The following is a 19678-nucleotide window of genomic DNA, read 5'->3' as shown; positions in this document are numbered from 1 at the left end:
TGAGAGGTAGGAGAGTTCGTAGAGGGGAGTAGAGTGAGATGAGAGGTAGGAGAGTGTGTGGAGGGGAGTAGAGTGAGATGAAAGGTGGGAGAGTGCGTGAAGGAGAGTAGAGTGAGATGAGAGGGGAGAGGTAGGAGAATATGTGGAGGGGAGTGGGGTGAGATGAAAGGGGAGAGACAGGAGAGTGCGTGGAGGGGAGTAGAGTGAGATGAGAGGGGAGAGGTAGAAGAGTGCGTGGAGGGGAGTAGAGTGAGATGAGAGGGGAGAGGTAGGAGAGTGCGTGGAGGGGAGTAGAGTGAGATGAGAGGTAGGAGAGTGTGTGGAGGGGAGTCGAGTGAGATGAGAGGGGAGAGGTAGGAGAGTGCGTGGAGGGGAGTAGAGTGAGATGAGAGGTAGGAGAGTGTGTGGAGGGGAGTCGAGTGAGATGAGAGGGGAGAGGTAGGAGAGTGCGTGGAGGGGAGTAGAGTGAGATGAGAGGCAGGAGAGTACTTGGAGGGGAGTAGAGTGAGATGAGAGGGGAGAGGTAGGAGAGTGCGTGGAGGGGAGGAGAGTGAGATGAGAGGTAGGAGAGTGCGTGGAGGGGAGTGGAGTGAGACAAGAGGGTAGAGGCAGGAGAGTGCGTGGAGGGGGGTAGAGTGAGACGAGAGGTAGGAGAGTGTGTGGAGGGCATCTATACCACAGGCGGCTTGGAGTGGGGGGGGGCTGGGGGGGGGTGAGTTCCAGACAATGTGGGCAGCAGAGACGCCCGGGTGACAACGCAAGCGACTGAGAATAGCCCATCCTGGAAATGTGCGCACTCCCCCTCCCCCCCCCACAGTTTCGTTAAACGAGACTCATTGCGGAAGGCCGCGAGACGCACGGGGAACGCCTCTTGCCTGTGCCCCGGGGTTCCTGTAAAACGAATTTGACTGTGCGGTCTCTCGCCAAAGCGACGCGTACCGCCTGGTGCACCTGGACAGTTCCTGATAATGTCGTCACCGCGGCCAGCTGGGTCTCAGGCTGCTGCTGCTGCTGTGGGTAGCGTGCAGGGAGGGTGTGGGGGGGTGTGTGCGAGGTGAGAAGATGGTAGGGAGGGAGGGTGGGGGGGGGTGCGAGGTGAGAAGATGGGAGGGAGGGTGGGAGGGAGGGTGGGGGGGTGAGAAGATGGGAGGGATGGAGGGTGCGCGCTCGTGGTTTCGCGTGACGGGAAAAGCCGTCGATGATGCAAGACGCCTCCCTGTGCCCTTGGCGATGTATCTTCTCGAGCCCGTGCCGCTGAGCGGGGAGATGGAAGCGGCTCCCGCAGCAGGAGTCGGTGCAGGGCCCCCTCGCTGCGACACGTGCCAGGCCCCCCCCCCCCCGGGACTCTCGTGGCAAGAGTCGGAAGGTTTTATTTTGGGGGATGGGGGGGGGGCTACAACTCTCATCCAGCCCCTCCCCCCCGTTCCCCCACCCCGCCTTCCACTGGTGAAGTAGCGAAGTGGCAGCCGCGTCAGCGCCCCCCTCCCCTCCACCCCCTCCCCCCTCCCCCCTCCACCTCCTCCCCTCCACCTCCTCCCCTCCACCTCCTCCCCCCCCCCCCGGCTCCGTTTGTCGTCGTGGGAGGTCGAAGGCAGTGGACCTCTGCTGTAGGGCAGGTGACGAGGCGTTGGTTCTCGACGCTGGCTGCACGCGTCAAGTCGGATGGGGGGGGGGCTAGGATGGGCATCAACAACTAGGGTGGACATCAACAACTCAGCATCACATTCGTCAATGACGCTGCTCTTCAAAGAAGACAAATAAATATCGTAGGCGACGTTTCGGGTACCCGCCCTTCTTCACAGAAGCAGAGAATGTTTCACCGTGAACAGCAGTGTGCCCCCCCCCCACAATTGAGAGGAAGTTCTTCGCGAAGGCTGGCGGCGGGGGGGGCACTCGAGTTACAGAGCTCATGGCGGGCGCTGTCCGTGATTACGCCACCACGACTCTGCGCCATCACTTCCTTCCTGCTGCCAGATTCCGTAACAGTTGCACAATCATCAACACCCGCCACCTCCAGAAGTCGGCCCTCGCGACTTCTCCCCACTCACGGGGATTTACCCTGAGCCGTGGTGGGGGGCGGGGAGCAGGGGAGCAGGGGAGGAGGGGAGGAGGGGTGCCCCCAGTCGTCACGTGCTAGCGGAGTTTGACTGGGAACCTTCATCTGTGGATGTGACATTATTATATTATTTTGTATTATTATTCTCATTTTTTTTATTTCGATTTAAAGCTTTCGTGACTGCATGGATTCGTCTTCTTGGTTCTTTCGGTAAAGTCACGTAGAAGGAAAATAATAAAATAATTTCGATTTAAAGCTTTCGTGACTGCAGGGATTCATCTTCTTGGTTCTTTCGGTAAAGTCACGTAGAAGGGAAGTAATAAAATAATAAAAACAAAACATAATAAAATAATTTTAACTGAAGTAATAAAATAATAACAAAACATAATAAAATTATTTTAATAACATAATAAAATAATTCTCACTAAGAATTATTTTATTATGTTTTGTTTTTATTATTTTATTACTTCCCTTCTACGTGACTTTACCGAAAGAACCAAGAAGATAATAAAATAATGTTTTCTTTTTCTTTTTTTGTTGTTTTGTTCGCCGTGAATCTGTCAGCCGACACCCCGCGTAGCCTACACAGCCTGCTGGGACGTGAGAGCCAAACTCGCTTCCTCAGGTAGAGTCGACCTCGAGAGAGAGAAAGGTAGAGTCGGCCTCGAGAGAGAGAGAGAGAGACTCAGGCGCGGTTTGGAGATCATCGCCGCTGATATGCACCGTGGCCGGGAATTCGAACTCAGGTCGTCTGGTCTGTTTATATATACAGAGGACATATATGATATATAGAGAGTATACGGTGTGTGTATGTGTATATATAGTGCGATGAGGAAGGGTCATTACCCAAAACGTCGGACATTGAAGGGGAATGTTGTGAACGTGTCAAGCTCCTTGTTGGCTGTGCTTGTGCACCACTGCAACAGCTGCTACACCACCAGCTATTGCGCGCTGACCGCTGCGCCACCGCTCCGCACTCACTAAACTCACCAAACGCGGCATTCGGATGTGCGGATGTCTGTTGCTCCATTCTCCACCGCAGCGCGTCATCCTGGCGGCCACATCTTCCTCCATCGGACACCCCGCCGCCGCCACAGGCAGCAGCAGCAGCATCATCGCCCCTGGTTCCCATCATACACCTCACTCGCTCCCCGCTATGAAGCAATGGGGCCGGGCTATTTGCGCAATTCTGCCGAACCGCTGCTGATGTGAGTGGAGTTTACACGTGCTGACTCAGCAGCACGTTACATAATTCCAGCTGACGTTCACGTCATAGCCTCAAAGTGCACCTAGCCTGGCACATAGGGTACAAGGGGAATCTGTGTGTGTGTGTGCGTGCTCATGACCGCCTCCGGTTTGACAGCAGAGGTCTCACTCCGAATCAGTCGAGCGACATTATCTTTTCATCGGCTGCGTAACGATGTGTGGAAGCTACCTGCTCTGTCACTCCGCACGAAGCTTCAGTTCTTCTTGACCACGGTCATGCCCTCCCTTCTCTACGCTTGCGAAACGTGGACCCCACTTAATTAAATCTTCGTCGGTTAGAAACATTTAGGCTGGCCTGCCGACGATCCCTCCTGGGTTTAACCAAGCTAGATTGTGTGAGGAGCTCACAAATACTTGAAAGATCTGGAGAAAGTCCCATCGGTGAGCTCCTCCGGCAGGAAAGGCGGCGTTGGCTGGGTCATGTAGCCCGCATGCCCAGCCACCGCATGCCTAAACAGCTTTTGTTTGGCTGGATTGAGGGGGCTAAACGGGCGCAGCACGGGCTAGAGAAGAGATGGAGTGATGTGGCACAGGAGGACGTGGAGCTGAGTGGACTTGCCGATGACTGGTACCAGCGGTGTCAAAATCGGCCTCGTGAAGGACGCTACTACTGGGCAGTTGGAGGCAGTCGACCTCCAACAACAACGGAGGGCGGAGGAGCGACGCTCACAACAACGAGCGGAGCGCCGGGTCGCTAAAGCATAGCAAGTTGGCACAGTAGGGGGCACAGCTGGTGCATCAGCCACTCATCTCAGTCATCTCAGTCAGTCGACCCGTGGCACCTGGGTCTGCCCCGTGACCTCCTGCCAGCGGGCGTTCGACACTTCACGTGGCCTCAAGGTGCACATGGCCTGGCACAAGCGTCGTGGTGACGTCACCGCCACTTAGTGGCGAATGGCGGTTGTTGTTGTGAGATTGTGTGATGTGGTACAAGAGGACATGGAGCTAAGTGGACTTACCAGCGGTTTCAAGATAGGCCTCTATGGAGGAGGCTCGTGAAGGACGCTACTACTGGGCAGTTTGAGGCAGTCGCCCTCCAACAACAACGGAAGGCGGAGGAGCGACACTCACAACAACGAGCGGAGCACCGGGTGTCTAAAACACAGCAAGTTGGCACAGTAGGGGGCACAGGTGGTGCATCGTTGAGTCGTCTCAGTCAGTCGACCCGTGGCACCTTCTGGGTCTGCCCCCTGACCTGCCAGCGGTCGTTCGACACTTCACGTGGCCTCAACGTGCACCTAGCCTGGCACAAGCGCCGTGGTGACGTCATCGCCACTTAGTGGCGAATAGCGGTTTTTGTTGTTATTCTGTGTGGCGTGTGTGTGAGTGTGACCTGAGTTCGATTCCTTGGCCACGGCCAACATCAATGACGAGTGATATCAGAACTGGTCCTGCCACTCCCCGCCTCTCCTCCCTAATCATTCACAAAGACGCACTCGCCAGCGTGGTGAAGTATGGTTAAACAATCCTCATAACAGTCACGGCGTAGAGAGGTCTGCATCCAGCAGTGGATTGCAAATTGTGATAACTCTACCTGTAGGTGTAGGGAAGCTTTAGAGTGTCCGTACATTCGGGCTGGCTCCCAGCCTGGGAATGACATCCTGACTTGGGTTGGCAGCTCAACACACTTTGGGTGCGGCTTAACCGTTCTCTCCACCATCCTCACCACTCCATCCATAGCCTCACCACTCCCTCCACCAGCCTCACCACTCCATCCATAGCCTCACCACTCCCTTCACCATCCTCACCACTCCATCCATAGCCTCACCACTCCCTCCACCAACCTCACCACTTCATCCATAGCCTCACCACTCCCTCCACCAACCTCACCACTCTCCCCACCAGCCTCACCACCCCCTCCACCAGCCTCACCACTCCCTCCACCAACCTCACCACTCCCTCCACCATCCTCACCACTCCTTCCATAGTCTCACCACTCCATCCATAACCTCACCACTCCCTCCACCATCCTCACCACTCCCCCCACCAGCCTCACCACTCCCTCCACCAGCCTCACCACTCTCTCCACCATCCTCACCACTCCCTCCACCATCCTCACCATTCCCCCCACCACCCTCACCACTCCCTCCACCATCCTCACCACTCCCTCCACTAACTTCACCACCCCCTCCACCAGCCTCACCACCCCTGACACCCCGCCACGCCTATTCCCGGAGAGCGCTTCTTTCTAGATCCCTCGGCGAGGGGGTTTGGGTGGGGACCCCGTGAGTCACGGGGAGGGGTGGCGGGGATTGTGGGGGGGGGGAGATGCTGAATGGGTGCTTGGTGTCTCTTACGGGAATGAGAGGTGGAGGATGGGCGGGGGGGGGCCTTGGGACGTGACTACTCATTGAGGTGTCACGCTCGATCCAGCTGTGTGGTCCGCTGACTCATCACTCTCGCGCACCCGGCTCCCCTTACACTCACAACACACAAACCCTATAAGCCAACCAAGGTAACGGTCCCCCCCCCCCGACAGACTGTGAGCGAGTCGCGCCCATGAAGACCGGGTGCTGTGGCCCAGGACTGCGCCCACGTTCTGAGTAGTTCAGGACCGATTCAGATCGTTGCCACTGAATTGAGTCCGTGAGCGCGAATTGAACTCGGGTCGCCAGTTTCGTAGAGCAGTGCCCTGACGACTGGTCTACCGCTCCCGATCACAAAACGAAGACAAAGATCCCCCGTATAGCCTGTAACAAACTGTAGGGGCAAGTGCTATTAGCGAGCGCCTATAAAGGCCGGCACGGCACACGAGGGGGTGGGTGGCCACCACCACGCCCGACCGCCTTTGTCTCCCCGGTGGCGATGTTTACTACACATCGCACCGGGTTCTCATTTGAGTCTGAGTCGACCTAGGGGAGGCCCAGGACCGGTTCAGATAATCGTCACTTGGTGTTGGCCGTGCGCGGGAATCGAACACGGGTCGCCAGGGTTCGAAACGCAGCGTAGCGCTAACCACTGCACTACCGCACACACGCAGACACACACGCAGACACACACATACACACATGCAGACACACACGCAGACGCACACACAGACACACGCGCAGACACACGCGCAGACACACACGCAGACACGCGCAGACACACAGAGCCGGCCCTAGACCTTTGGGGGCCCTAAGCACAATTTGGTTGGAGGCCCCTTTGATGTATGATTTTTTTCACCCACTAGCTAGCAGTGACTCTAGGGGGCCCTCTGCTGGCCACGGGGCCCTTTGCAATTGCAAGGGTAGCTTAGTGGCTGGGCCGGCTCTGCAGACACACACGCAAACACACACACACATGAACCCTAGCGCTAACCGCTACACTGCCGCACACACGCAGACACACACACGCAGACACAAGCGCACACACACACGCGCCCATTCACGCGCACACCCGAACCACTCATCGGCACGCCCCAATGTCGACACTCAAACCCCCGTTTCATTGAATGGACGCAGAACTGAGCCCATTCACAGCGCGCGCGTGAATGTTGTTCAATTCTAGATTTGAAGTTTTCGTGACTGCAAGGATTCATACTTTTTGTTTTTTAAAGTCACGTAGGTAAAAATGTTAATAAATAAAATCAAATAGAATAAAAACAACTCAAATAAAATTGTATCAAATCACGACGTTTCGTGATTTGATTTCATTTTATTTTAGTTGTTTTCATTCTATTTAATTTTATTTATTAAAATTTGTAACCTACGTTACTTTACCGAAATGTTGTTCAACTTTTTTGTTCTTGTTGTTGATGTTTTTTCACGTGTCAACAGAAAATCTCGAACCACCGCCGACCAATCAGCGATCAGATTCCTGAGACGCCGTTTTCGTTGCTGACCCTGGGTGGTCCGGCTCACGGCGTCCCCGCGGGGCAGCAGCAGCAGAGGGGCCGTCCATAAATGACGTCACGCGATTTGGGATTTTTGACCTCCCCCCCTCGTCACACGGCGTCAAAAAAGTCAGACCCCCCCCCAAAATAAAAAATGCTTCAAATCGCTTTAAACTATTGTCATTGTAGTGCGTATTTAATGTGGCGCTGCACTCTGATGTTGTAGGAGAAAACATTTATTAAAAATTATCTTTAATTAAGTAGAACGTGTTGTCTATATTTATTTTAAGTTGCGCATTTCTACGTGACGTCACATTTCTCGCCACACATCGTCACAAATGTCTGACCTCCCCCCCTCCACCAGGTGCGTGACGTCATTTACGGACGGCCCCAGAGGTCACGGGGCGGACTTGCGGAGCGACCACCTCCTCCACGCGTCTGCCGCTGCCGTGCAGGTGACCGCACCGCCGTGTCCTGTGTGTGTCCACTCGGGCCACGCGGACTTCCGTGATTGCGCCGTCGAACAATTGCTCGATGTACTCCCCGGTTGCGGGTCCGATGCAATACATAGCACAAACCAGTCATAGACTCACGCAGAAACAACGACCCACAGACTCACACAGAGGGCCACACACTCACGCCAAGACCAACAAACTCGCGCAGAGGCCCCATGTGTGAGACGCCGTGAACACGCCGAGATAGCGACAACACGAGAGAGATCATCGTGGGTACTTGTTGAGCCCCGCCACGGAGGGAGAGGGAGGCGGGGGGCGGAGTCCACGTTGTGTTTGGAAGTTGCCAGGTGAGAGGGGGAGGAGCCCAGGTGAGAGGGGGAGGAGCCCAGGTGAGGGGGAGGAGCCCAGGTGAGAGGGGAGAGAAGCCCAGGTGAGAGGGGGAGGAGCCCTGGTGAGAGGGGGGGGAGCCCAGGTGAGAGGGGGGGGAGCCCAGGTGAGAGGGGGGGGAGCCCAGGTGAGGGGGAGGAGCCCAGGTGAGAGGGGAGAGAAGCCCAGGTGAGAGGGGGAGGAGCCCTGGTGAGAGGGGGGGGAGCCCAGGTGAGAGGGGGGGGAGGCCAGGTGAGAGGGGGGGGAGCCCAGGTGAGAGGGGGGGGGAGCCCAGGTGAGAGAGTGAGGAGCCCAGGTGAGGGGGGGAGCCCAGGTGAGAGGGGGGGGGAGCCCAGGTGAGGGGGGGGAGCCCAGGTGAGGGGGAGGAGCCCAGGTGAGAGGGGGGAGGAGCCCAGGTGAGAGGGGGAGGAGCCCTGGTGAGAGGGGGGGGGGAGCCCAGGTGAGAGGGGGAGGAGCCCAGGTGAGAGGGGGGGGAGGCCAGGTGAGAGGGGGGAGCCCAGGTGAGGGGGGGGGAGCCCAGGTGGGAGGGGGAAGAGCCCAGGTGAGATTTCGAGGAGTCCAGGTGCTGGACCTCGCACCCCGCCGCTTTTCTCGGAAGGGGCGGGCGGCCAGCGCGCTTTGCATACAGAGAGAGAGAGCGCGATTTCTCTACAGCCTCCCTCCCCTCTTGTTCCGTGTCCCCCACCCACCCACCACCACCACCGCTCCCCGTGGTAGAGGGGACCGTCAGTGCGGCGAGTGGCCGTTGCGTCGTTTCTGGGAAGGAGACGGGAGGCCGCTGCTGCTGCTGTTGCTGCTGCTGCTGCTCGGGCTGATTGTGGTTTTGACTTTCGGCTCGAGTCGCCACGGCAGCAGCGCCATCGTTTCCGATAAATCGTTTATCTTCTCCGCTTTATCATCGCCGTTATCATCTCACGTTACGCGTCAGCGGCATTGTTACCTCTGTAGCAGCGCTTGCATCTTCACCACCACCACCATAGCCATGCGGGTGAGGGGTGGGTGAGGGGTGGGTGAGTTGTTGGTGAAGGGTAGGTGAGGGGTGGGTGAGTGGTGGGTGAGTGGTGGGTGAGTGGTGGGTGAGTTGCAGGTGAGGGGTGGGTGAAGGGTGGGTGAGTTGTAGGTGAGGGGTGGGTGAGGGGTGGGTGAGGGGTGGGTGAGTTGTAGGTGAGTGGTGGGTGAGTTGCAGGTGAGTGGTGGGTGAGTGGTGGGTGAGGGGTGGGTGAGTGGTGCGTGAGTTGTAGGTGAGTTGTAGGTGAGTGGTAGGTGAGTGGTGGGTGAGGGGTGGGTGAGTGGTGGGTGAGTTGTAGGTGAGGGGTGCGTGAGTGGTGGGTGAGGGGTGGGTGAGTGGTGGGTGAGTGGTGGGTAAGGGGTGGGTGAGCGGTGTGTGAGCGGTGGGTGAGTGGTGGGTGAGTTGCAGGTGAGTGGTGGGTGAGTGGTGGGTGAGTGGTGGGTGAGTTGTAGGTGAGTGGTGGGTGAGTTGTAGGTGAGTGGTAGGTGAGTGGTGGGTGAGGGGTGGGTGAGTGGTGGGTGAGTGGTGGGTGAGTTGCAGGTGAGGGGTGGGTGAGGGGTGGGTGAGGGGTGGGTGAGTGGTGGGTGAGGGGTGGGTGAGTGGTGGGTGAGGGGTGGGTGAGTGGTGGGTGAGTGGTGGGTGAGTTGCAGGTGAGGGGTGGGTGAAGGGTGGGTGAGTGGTAGGTGAGGGGTGGGTGAGGGGTGGGTGAGGGGTGGGTGAGTTGTAGGTGAGTGGTGGGTGAGTGGTAGGTGAGTGGTGGGTGAGGGGTGGGTGAGGGGTGGGTGAGGGGTGGGTGAGGGGTGGGTGAGTGAGTGGTGGGTGAGGGGTGGGTGAGTTGTAGATGAGTGGTGGGTGAGTTGCAGGTGAGTGGTGGGTGAGTGGTGGGTGAGGGGTGGGTGAGTGGTGGGTGAGGGGTGGGTGAGTGGTGGGTGAGTTGTAGGTGAGTTGTAGGTGAGTGGTGGGTGAGGGGTGGGTGAGTGGTGGGTGAGTTGTAGGTGAGGGGTGCGTGAGTGGTGGGTGAGGGGTGGGTGAGTGGTGGGTGAGTGGTGGGTAAGGGGTGGGTGAGCGGTGTGTGAGCGATGGGTGAGTGGTGGGTGAGTTGCAGGTGAGTGGTGGGTGAGTGGTGGGTGAGTGGTGGGTGAGTTGTAGGTGAGTGGTGGGTGAGTTGTAGGTGAGTGGTAGGTAAGTGGTGGGTGAGTGGTGGGTAAGTGGTGGGTGAGTGGTGGGTGAGTTGTAGGTGAGAGGTAAGTGAGTTGTAGGTGAGTGGTGGGTGATGGTGGGTGAGTGGTGGGTAAGGGGTGGGTGAGCGGTGTGTGAGCGATGGGTGAGTGGTGGGTGAGTTGCAGGTGAGGGGTGGGTGAGGGGTGGGTGAGGGGTGGGTGAGTGGTGGGTGAGGGGTGGGTGAGTGGTGGGTGAGGGGTGGGTGAGTGGTGGGTGAGTGGTGGGTGAGTTGCAGGTGAGGGGTGGGTGAAGGGTGGGTGAGTGGTAGGTGAGGGGTGGGTGAGGGGTGGGTGAGGGGTGGGTGAGTTGTAGGTGAGTGGTGGGTGAGTGGCAGGTGAGTGGTGGATGAGGGGTGGGTGAGGGGTGGGTGAGGGGTGGGTGAGTGAGTGGTGGGTGAGGGGTGGGTGAGTTGTCGGTGAGTGGTGGGTGAGTTGCAGGTGAGTGGTGGGTGAGTGGTGGGTGAGGGGTGGGTGAGTGGTGGGTGAGTTGTAGGTGAGTTGTAGGTGAGTGGTGGGTGAGTGGTAGGTGAGAGGTAAGTGAGGAGTGGGTGAGTGGTGGGTGAGTTGTAGGTGAGTGGTGGGTGAGTTGTAGGTGAGTGGTGGGTGAGTGGTGGGTGAGGGGTGGGTGAGTGGTGGGTGAGTTGTAGGTGAGGGGTGCGTGAGTGGTGGGTGAGGGGTGGGTGAGTGGTGGGTGAGTGGTGGGTAAGGGGTGGGTGAGCGGTGTGTGAGCGATGGGTGAGTGGTGGGTGAGTTGCAGGTGAGTGGTGGGTGAGTGGTGGGTGAGTGGTGGGTGAGTTGTAGGTGAGTGGTGGGTGAGTTGTAGGTGAGTGGTAGGTAAGTGGTGGGTGAGTGGTGGGTAAGTGGTGGGTGAGTGGTGGGTGAGTTGTAGGTGAGAGGTAAGTGAGTTGTAGGTGAGTGGTGGGTGATGGTGGGTGAGTGGTGGGTAAGGGGTGGGTGAGCGGTGTGTGAGCGATGGGTGAGTGGTGGGTGAGTTGCAGGTGAGTGGTGGGTGAGTGGTGGGTGAGTTGTAGGTGAGTGGTGGGTGAGTTGTAGGTGAGTGGTGGGTGAGTTGTAGGTGAGTGGTAGGTGAGTGGTGGGTGAGTGGTGGGTGAGTTGTAGGTGAGAGGTAAGTGAGTTGTAGGTGAGTGGTGGGTGATGGGAAATCGAAGTTTATTTTAGACATCACGTGACACAGCCTGCTGCTCAGGCAGCAGGCGCTAAGAGCTGCCGCTGTTGTTGGGGCGAGCAGAGGGCGCCGCGTGCAGTCGGCACGGCGCACGAGAGAACGCGTGGTGGGAACCACGCCCGGCCGCCTTTGTCTCCCCGCTGCTGACGTTTACACACCGAGGCAGTTACCCAGGGACTGCCGCCACACCGATGTCTCACCGCTGGTGGGGGAGGAGCGAGATGAGATTGTCATCGCTCCGCGTGAACCGCGCAGGCGGAATGCCGCTGTCATGTAACGTCGCCCGCCAAGCCCGCGAACACTCCGTGCTCTCGGAAGGCGCGCGGGGTCAAAGGTTATGGGACGGGGTGGGGGTTTGGGGGGGTTGGGGGGGGGTTGCAGTGTGCGAGTGGGAGAAGGGGGGGGTATTGCTATGGCCCCGGAAAGCGGTGACTGCTCGTGGTACACAATGGTCGAGGGGGGGGGGTGTAAGACGACCCGTGTGAGAGTCACGAGGGGTCGGGTTAAAGTGGTGTGAGTAGAGGCATTGCGAGGGGTAGAGGTAGGGGTGATGATGTTAAGGGTTGTGACGAGGAGTGCAGAGTTTGCAGTAGAGAGATAGCGTTGAGGGATATGGCTCGAAGCGTGGGGTTGGGGGGCTGGAGGAAGAGGAGGAGGAGGAGGAAACGCGGAGTGGAATGGTGACTCCTGAAAATTCCCCGCTGGTGACGGCACGGAAGGTGACGCGCGGCGAGCGGACGGCGCCGCGAAACGGAACCCGCGAGTTCATTCACAGAAGCCACCACCACCACCAACCCCCACCTCCCTCCCTCCATCTCTCTCTTGCCGATCGATCGATCGATCGCTCATTCAGCGGAACGATCGCGGCCACGTGCGTGAGTGCGTCGTGGGAAAGCGGTCGCGCAAGTGGTTGGCAACACTGCGCACACGGACCCAGCGACGCGAGTTCGAGTCCCGCTCACGGACGAATATCCGAAAGGGTTATTCGCCTCCCCCAAGGTCGACTCAGCACTCTACAAAGAGCCCCCCCCCCCCCCTGCGCCCCCCCCCCCTCCCCATGTAGCCTTAACAGACTGCTAGGAAAAGTGCCACTCGCTCGCACCTGTTGGTGTGGCCAGAACCACGCCCGGCCGCCTTTGTCTCCCCAGTGGTGATAGTTACACACCAATTCAGGTACTAATCTAAGTCGACTTGGGGGAAGGGCGAGATATTCGTCACAGATGTTGGCCGTGAGCGGGAATCGAACTGGGGTCGTGCGTGTCTCGCACCGCTCGTAGCCGGCGTGCTCATCGGAGGTGCGGGGAAAAGGACAACAGACGAGTTTTTCAATCTGGATTTGGAAATGACATAGCTCCAGTGGCTTCCTAATATCGGAAGGAGGCAAGAGCGTTCCAGACAGCCGCAGAAAGGGGGGCCTGCAAGCGCCGCGCGACGGTGCGGTGACCGCCGCCGTCTTTGTCCGATGGCCCAGCGGGTCGCCGCGCTAACCGCTGCGCCACCAATCCCCCGTCCGCAACCAACGCCAGCTCTGGTCCACAGCGCCGGCAGGCAAATTGCGACACCAGCCAGGTGAGCGGCGGGGCGGGTGAATCGAGGGGCACGTGAGTCACGGGGGCAAGGGAGGCAGAGGAAGACCACCTCGCAACCATCGCTGCGTCACGCACGCAAGGAATGTTTGATTGAGATTTTTATCGAGAAGTTGCCGAGCACAGCAGACACCGGAGACTCGAAGCGTCGGGCGGCCGGCAACGGAACGCACACGTCACCGCGTGTCTTGTCGAGTTCAATGGCCGAGAATGTTAACGAAGCCGTTGGGTCCCGTGCCTTAATGTTGCCAAGTTTCCAGCGAGAATTGTTGAGGTATCTGTCTGACCGCCAGAGGTCGCAAACGGGTTTTGATTCCTTACCCGTACCCGTACCCGGCCGCACCAGGGTCGCAAACGGGTACCCGTACCCGGCCGGGTAGCCGGGTATCGGGTAGGGTACGGGTAGCCGGGTATCGGGTAGGGTACGGGTATCGGGTACCCGGTTGCGACCTCTGCTGACGGCTCCTCTGTGGCCGGGCGGGTTGGGCAAAGAGCGCCGGTCCTGCCTCGTGAGTGGACGCCTCAACCGGGGCCGCGTGTGATGTCTGCGTCTTCGTGACGTTCATGAACACAGGATGATGATGGTGATGATGGTGGTGGCGGCAAAGACGACGCTGCCCACGACCGGAGTGCCGAATTGACCACCAGCTGTGCCAACGTCGCAAGCGGCGTCTGGGGAAGGGACATCTCGCGTCTGTGAGGGTGCCCTCCCCCATCCGCCACCGCCCGCCGGGGAGAAAGAAGCAGAGAGTTCGCCAGAAGTGGAAGTCGCTTTGGTTTATTTCGTCTCAGAAGCTCAAAGGCTCGCGCTCCCTCGTGCTCCTCGTCCACAATCGTGTGAATCATCGACCACATCGCTCACCATCACCACAGTCACCGCCGCCACCACCATCAGCACCTCCACCACAATCACCACCATCGCAATCCCCACCATTCTCGCCATCATCGTGGTTGTCGACCGCGCACCAAACCCATCCATATAACTTGTGTCACCATCGCAGTCAACATCACCACCACTGCCGCAGCAGTCGTGACATGAGGATGGTGGGTGGTGGTGGGTGGTGGTGGTGGTGGGTGGTGGTGGGTGGTGGTGGTGGTGGTGGGTGGTGGTGGGTGGTGGTGGTGGGTGGTGGTGGGTGGTGGTGGTGGGTGGTGGTTGTGGGTGGTGGTGGTGGGTGGTGGTGGGTGGTGGTGGTGGGTGGTGGGTGGTGGTGGGTGGTGGTGGTGGTGGTGGTGGTTGTGGTGGGTGGTGCTTGACCTGACGGCCATCGTGGACTCCGTATAAATACTGCACACAATAAATATCTCTTCCTCGCCGCTCACGCGAAACGTGACCCTTGACACCGACATTGACACCACAGTGGACACGTGGCCGTATTGCCTGTAAACACGGGAATTCAAGTAAAGTCTCACCCAGCCGTCCGGATCCGACGCGGCCTCAACCTTCACGCGCCCCACCTGCCCCTCCCGCGTGCCTCCATCACTCCCCCAGAGCTCTCACCGCCGCTCCCCTCCATCTGCGATCTCTCTTCATCTCTTCAGTTGCAGGTCGTCTCATTGCCCAGGATCAGAGCAACCCTAAACCCCTCCATCGCAGGTCTCCGCGTTGCCAGGTCAACCTCTTCCACAGTCCATGGAACACATGTTCCTCCCCCCCCCCCCCCCAGTTGTGCCGTGAGCCCCCCCCCCCCCCCAGTTGTGCCATGAGCCCCCCCCCCAGCGCGCGATGCGACCCGTCTCTATTGCATCATAATAATAATAAAATAATCTACAAAACCACGTGGTGCACTGCGAACCCAGCCCTGGCAAGCACCCAACGTCCACCTTTCACAGTCACTCCGTGCGCGTGGTAGTGGAGTCGTGGGGTGGGGGGGGGCCTTAGACATCCGCCATGGCTTTGGCACGGAGCCCCCCCCCTCCCGCAGAGTCCCAGCAGACAACCGGCAGAGAGTCACGTGTCCCGGCTTTACCCCCCCCACCCCAACACGCACCTCCTCCCAAATCGTTTGCAGGCGGTCATCGCCCCCCGCCCTCTCCCCCTCTCCCCTCGTCACAGCTGGTAGGGGTACGTCTCGAGGTATCCCTGCAGCAGGGAGGGCAGCTGTAGCTGCTCGGGCTTGCGTCCCGCGAGCGCGCGGTGCACCGCCTTGCGGGCGAGGTGCTGCAGCTGCGGCACGCGCGTGTGGCGCAGAGGCCGCGTGAGCAAAAGCGGCGTCCGTCCCTTGCCCGACACCCCGGCAGCCGCTCTCGCCTCCGCCTCCTCCTCCTGCTGCCGCTGCTGCTGCTGCTGCTCCCGCTGCTGCTGCTGCGCTCGCCGCTTCTCTGCTACGGACCCCCTCTCCGTGACCGCGAGGGGCCCCCCTCTCTGTGCGTGCCGGTGGGGTGCACCCCCACCACGGCCACCACCCCCGCTCTGCGCGGCGGCGTTGTCGTTGTTGTTGTTGTCGCCGTTGTTGAAGTCGGCGCCGGGGGGTCCCGCAGGACGCACGTAGTGCTCCAGGAGCCTGAGCACGCAGTCGAAGCCGGGCAGCGCGTCCCGGCGCTGGCTGCACTCGAGGCGGAACCGCCCCGCGTGGAGCTGCACCCGCACGCTCGTGGCGCCGAGCCGCGTGCGCAGCGTGAGGCTGAAGAGGTGGCGCGGGTCGGTGCTGTCGCGCACCAGGAAAGTGCCCACGGACTGCGAGGCGAGCAGACGCCGAGCCTCGGGCCCGGCCACGGAGCCCCAGTAGAAGCCGCTCTCGGCCAGGGCCGCCACCGTGCGCTGCACGGCGAGAAGCTCTTGCGCCGAAGTAAACGAGCGAAGCCGCGTGGCCACGGGGGCCGCGTCCACTACCGCCACCGCCGACGACGACGCCGACGAGGAGGAGGAGGAGGAGCGAGGGGGTCGAGGCAGTGGAGGGGACACGGGGCCCGGGTGCGGGGCCCACGCGCGCGGTTCTCTCCAGAGGCGCGCGGCTCGTGAGTCGGTGCCGGGCTCGCCGGCGAAGGGGCGACCCTCGGTGGAAGCGGCGGCGCTCCCCGCGGCGGCCACGCGCACTCCCATCGCGGACGCTGCGTCCAACTCGCGGCGACCTGGCAGGGGAGGGAGCGGGGTTAGAGGTCAGCGAAGCTGTCGGTGCTAAACCTCACCTTGGCAATGACCTTAGCGATGGTTCTAAGACTGCTCCCAAATGTGACGAACTTTGAGCGTGGTGATAGCCCCTAAGCCTGACCGCCCAAAGCAAGGAGTTGCAGTTCGATGCTGCATGAATACACAACACGCGATGATGTGTTTGTGCCCTAACCCTGATCACTGACCCTACTTGACCCTGACCCTAACCTTAGCCCAGACCCTGCTCATGAACCTAAACACTCATTTCTGATCCAAACATGACCCTGACCTTGGCCAGGTGAACATACGTGACAGGCTCCGGGTTGAAGTCGTTTGGGAGTAAACAGCCAAAACGCCCCAGCAGCGTATCAAGTTGATCGCGCCGTTACATGTCACATGCCACATGTCACATGTCGCCTGCCACCTACGCGTGTTAACATGTCACCAGGCACGGAGGGGGGGGAGAGAGCCACGGGGCGCCGAGGGGAACTCGCTTACCCGGGCAGATGAACCCCATGGGCCGGCGGAGTCCACTCCTCCTCTCGGCGTGCGCTCGAATCCCGATACGGGGCAGACGTAACGAGCGAGTCCCGGTAAACCGAAGCGTTGGTTCTCCGGGGGTAGGGGGGTGAGTCCTGCAGTGTACGAGTCCCGGAGCGTTGGTTCCCGTGGGAGCCCTTGAGTGTACGGGTCCCCTGAGCGTGGGTCGCCGTGCGCGACTCCCACCCGTCGTGGTTCAATCTGCCGCGACTGCGAACGCCTCTGGCTCGCGTCTTCTGTGCCTCATTTAAGAGAGCAGGGGGGAGGGAGGCAGGGGGGAGGGAGGGGATTGGGGGCGGCCCGGTGGCGGGGGGGGGGCACTGGGTGGAGGGGCTGAGTTTCCTCAATACACGCGACGCGCACGTGGTTTCGCGGAAGAGATTCGCGCTGGGATTCTAGTAAGTACGCCTTACAGGAAGAGCAGCCCCGCCCCCACGCCCCAACACCACCACCGCCGCCACCGTGTACACAGGGGCGAGCCCTCATCATAAGCCGGGCTCCCCCACCTCCCCTCCCTCTCGTTTACGTTTCTGTAAAGGCAGCGAGCGAGGAGAGTACACGATGTTCCCTTTCGATTCACACAAAGAGCCCAGAGCCGAGTGATGCGAATAGCCCGGCTCCATAGCCCCCCCCCACACACACCCCCACCCCCCCAACACACTCCCCCCCCCTCATTCATCCTTTACCTCACCCGTTTCTTGTGCCGGCCACTCACCGACTGACTCAACCTTCTCTCACTCCCCATCGCTTCTCACTCAAACCGCACTCGGCCACGGCGGGCAACTCATTCGCTCGCTCGATCGCTCGAGTCGTTCGTTCGCCTTGTCGGACTGTGTTTGGGTCGCACCGGTTGTCGGCGAGTGCGCCTATTAAGGCCGGACGCGGCACGCGAAGGGGTCGAGGGCCAGCGCGGCCGCCTTTGTATCTCCAGATCCTCATTTGAGGCTGAGCCGACCACCATACACCACACTCAACTCTGCACACACCGAGAAAATAATTGACTCACTGTACCACAAACCCACCCGCTCGCCTGCCCCTTCACTCGCCTGCTCACTCAACCACTCACTCACCAACTAATCTCATAAACTCACGCTCACTCACCGAGTCAGTAAGTAAGCGGGTTAGTGAATGAGCAGGTGAGTGGCTGAGTGAGTGAGCAGATGAGTGAGTGGCTGAGTGAGTGATCAGGTAAGCGAGTGAGTGAGCAGGTGAGTGAGTGGCTGAGTGAGTGAGTGGCTGAGTGAGTGAGCAGGTGAGTGAATGGCTGAGTGAGTGATCATGTAAGTCAGTCGCTGAGTAAGTGATCAGGTGAGTGGCTGAGTGAGTGAGCAGGTGAGTGATTGGCTGAGTGAGTGAACAGGTGAGTGACTGAGTGATCAAGTGAGCGAGTGGCTGTTTGAATGACTAGGTGAGTGAGTGAGCAGGTGAGTATGTGGCTGAGTGAGTGATCAAGTAAGTGAGTGGCTGAGTGAGTAAGCGGGTGAGTGATTGGCTGAGTGAGTGGGTGAGCAGGTGAGTGAGTGGCTAAGTGAGTGATCAAGTGAGTGAGTGGCTGAGTAAGTGAACTAGTAATTGAGTGGCTGGGTGAGTGAGCAAGTGAGTGATTGACTGAGTGAGTGAGTGAGCAGGTGAGTGAATGATTGAGTGATCAAGTGAGTGAGTGAGTGGCTAAGTGATCAAGTAAGTGAGTGGCTGAGTAAGTGATCAAGTAAATGAGTGGCTGAGTGAGTGAGTGAGTGATTGGCTGAGTGAGTGGCTAAGTGATCAAGTAAGTGAGTGGCTGAGTGAGTGAGCAGGCGAGTGACTGAGTCAGTGAGCGAGTCTCTCTTCTTGGAAGCCCCCAAGGACTTGAAGGTAAAGCACCGAGTTCCAGAGGTCCCAAGTTCGCCGAGTTCCAACTCTGAACGCCACCGCCACCGTCTCGCGATCGGGACCACACGGGCGGGGCGTGGGGCGCACTGCCCGGTTCCGGTCTCAACCCGGTCACCAACGACTAAGCCAAAAACACCGCATTGTATCACAATCCTCCTCCTCGTCACCATCATCACCATAACGCGATGCAATGCAGATACGTGACGCAGCGTCTGGAGCTGACCGCAATCTCATCGCGATGTGCAGAGACGGTGGGCGTCATCTGCGGTGAGTCATGGGTCTCGATGTGACTCCATGGGTCTCTGTGTAGTCTGTGGGTCTACGCGTGAGTCTGTGGGTCTCTGTGTGAGTATGTGGGTCTACGTGTGAGTCTGTGGGTCTCTGTGTGTTTTATGGGCCTGTGTGTGAGTCTATGGGCCTGTGTGTGAGTCTATGGGCCTGTGTGAGAGTCTATGGGTCTCCCTTGTGAGTCTATGAGCCTGTGTGAGGGTATATGGATCTCTGTGCGAGTCTGTGGGCCTATGTGTGAATTTATGAATCTCTGTGTGAGTATATGGGTCTCTGTGTGTGTATATGGGTCTCTGTGTGAGTTTATGGATGGCTATCTGAGTCTGTGGATCTCTGTGTGAGTCTGTGGGAGAGGGGCAGGCAGTCATAGGCAGGGAAGAGCAGGAAGGTCTTGAGCCTGGACTTGCACGGGGACAAGGAAAGTGTCGGCACCATTGGCGGCTAGGGGATGCGAGTTCCAGACAGTGGGGGCAGCAGAGGGAAATGAGCGACCTCCCACTGAGCGACATTCATCAGTGCTCGCAGACGGACTGCGAGCACTGATGTGCAGCTCTGCGTCGACCGTGTAAGTTGGTTTCCGATGGTTCGCCGCGGTGGTCTGTCCGTGCTGTCGAGGAGGGTGCTGCGTGCGTGCGTGCGGGTGAATGAGCCGGGCCCGTTCAGACATCACTCGCCACTGCTGTTAGCCGGGAGCGGAGGGGGGTGGCAATGGAACACAGGAGGCCGCCGCCGGGTTCGTCGAGCAGTGCGCTGGGCACTGCACCACCCCCTTCTCCCATAACAACAACAACAACGACACTAATGGTTGACCCACGAGAGCCTCGCCGTGACTCGTCGTGAACAGCGCTGCTGCTGCTGCTGCTGTTGCGTGGTGGTTGTGGTGGTGGTGGTGGTGGTTGTGGTGGTGG

The 19678-nt window shown here is 59.3% G+C and overlaps 1 protein-coding gene across 1 annotated transcript; it reads right to left on the bottom strand.

Annotated features, from left to right (window-relative positions):
• Nucleotides 1-15029: 15029 nt before the first annotated feature.
• Nucleotides 15030-17173, bottom strand: LOC144944702 (suppressor of cytokine signaling 3-like). The gene is made up of 2 exons (XM_078873060.1): nt 16569-17173; nt 15030-16051 (listed from the first exon to the last, which is right to left on the bottom strand). The coding sequence occupies exons 1-2, from the start codon at nt 16585-16587 to the stop codon at nt 15030-15032; spliced, it is 1041 nt and encodes a 346-aa protein (XP_078729186.1). The 5' UTR covers nt 16588-17173.
• Nucleotides 17174-19678: the final 2505 nt, after the last annotated feature.

Source organism: Lampetra fluviatilis, chromosome 35 (assembly GCF_964198595.1).
Source record: "Lampetra fluviatilis chromosome 35, kcLamFluv1.1, whole genome shotgun sequence".
NCBI classification, from domain to species: Eukaryota; Metazoa; Chordata; class Hyperoartia; order Petromyzontiformes; family Petromyzontidae; genus Lampetra; species Lampetra fluviatilis.
The sequence above is the reverse complement of the archived record's forward strand: the minus strand, read 5'-3'. Positions and strand labels throughout refer to the sequence as shown.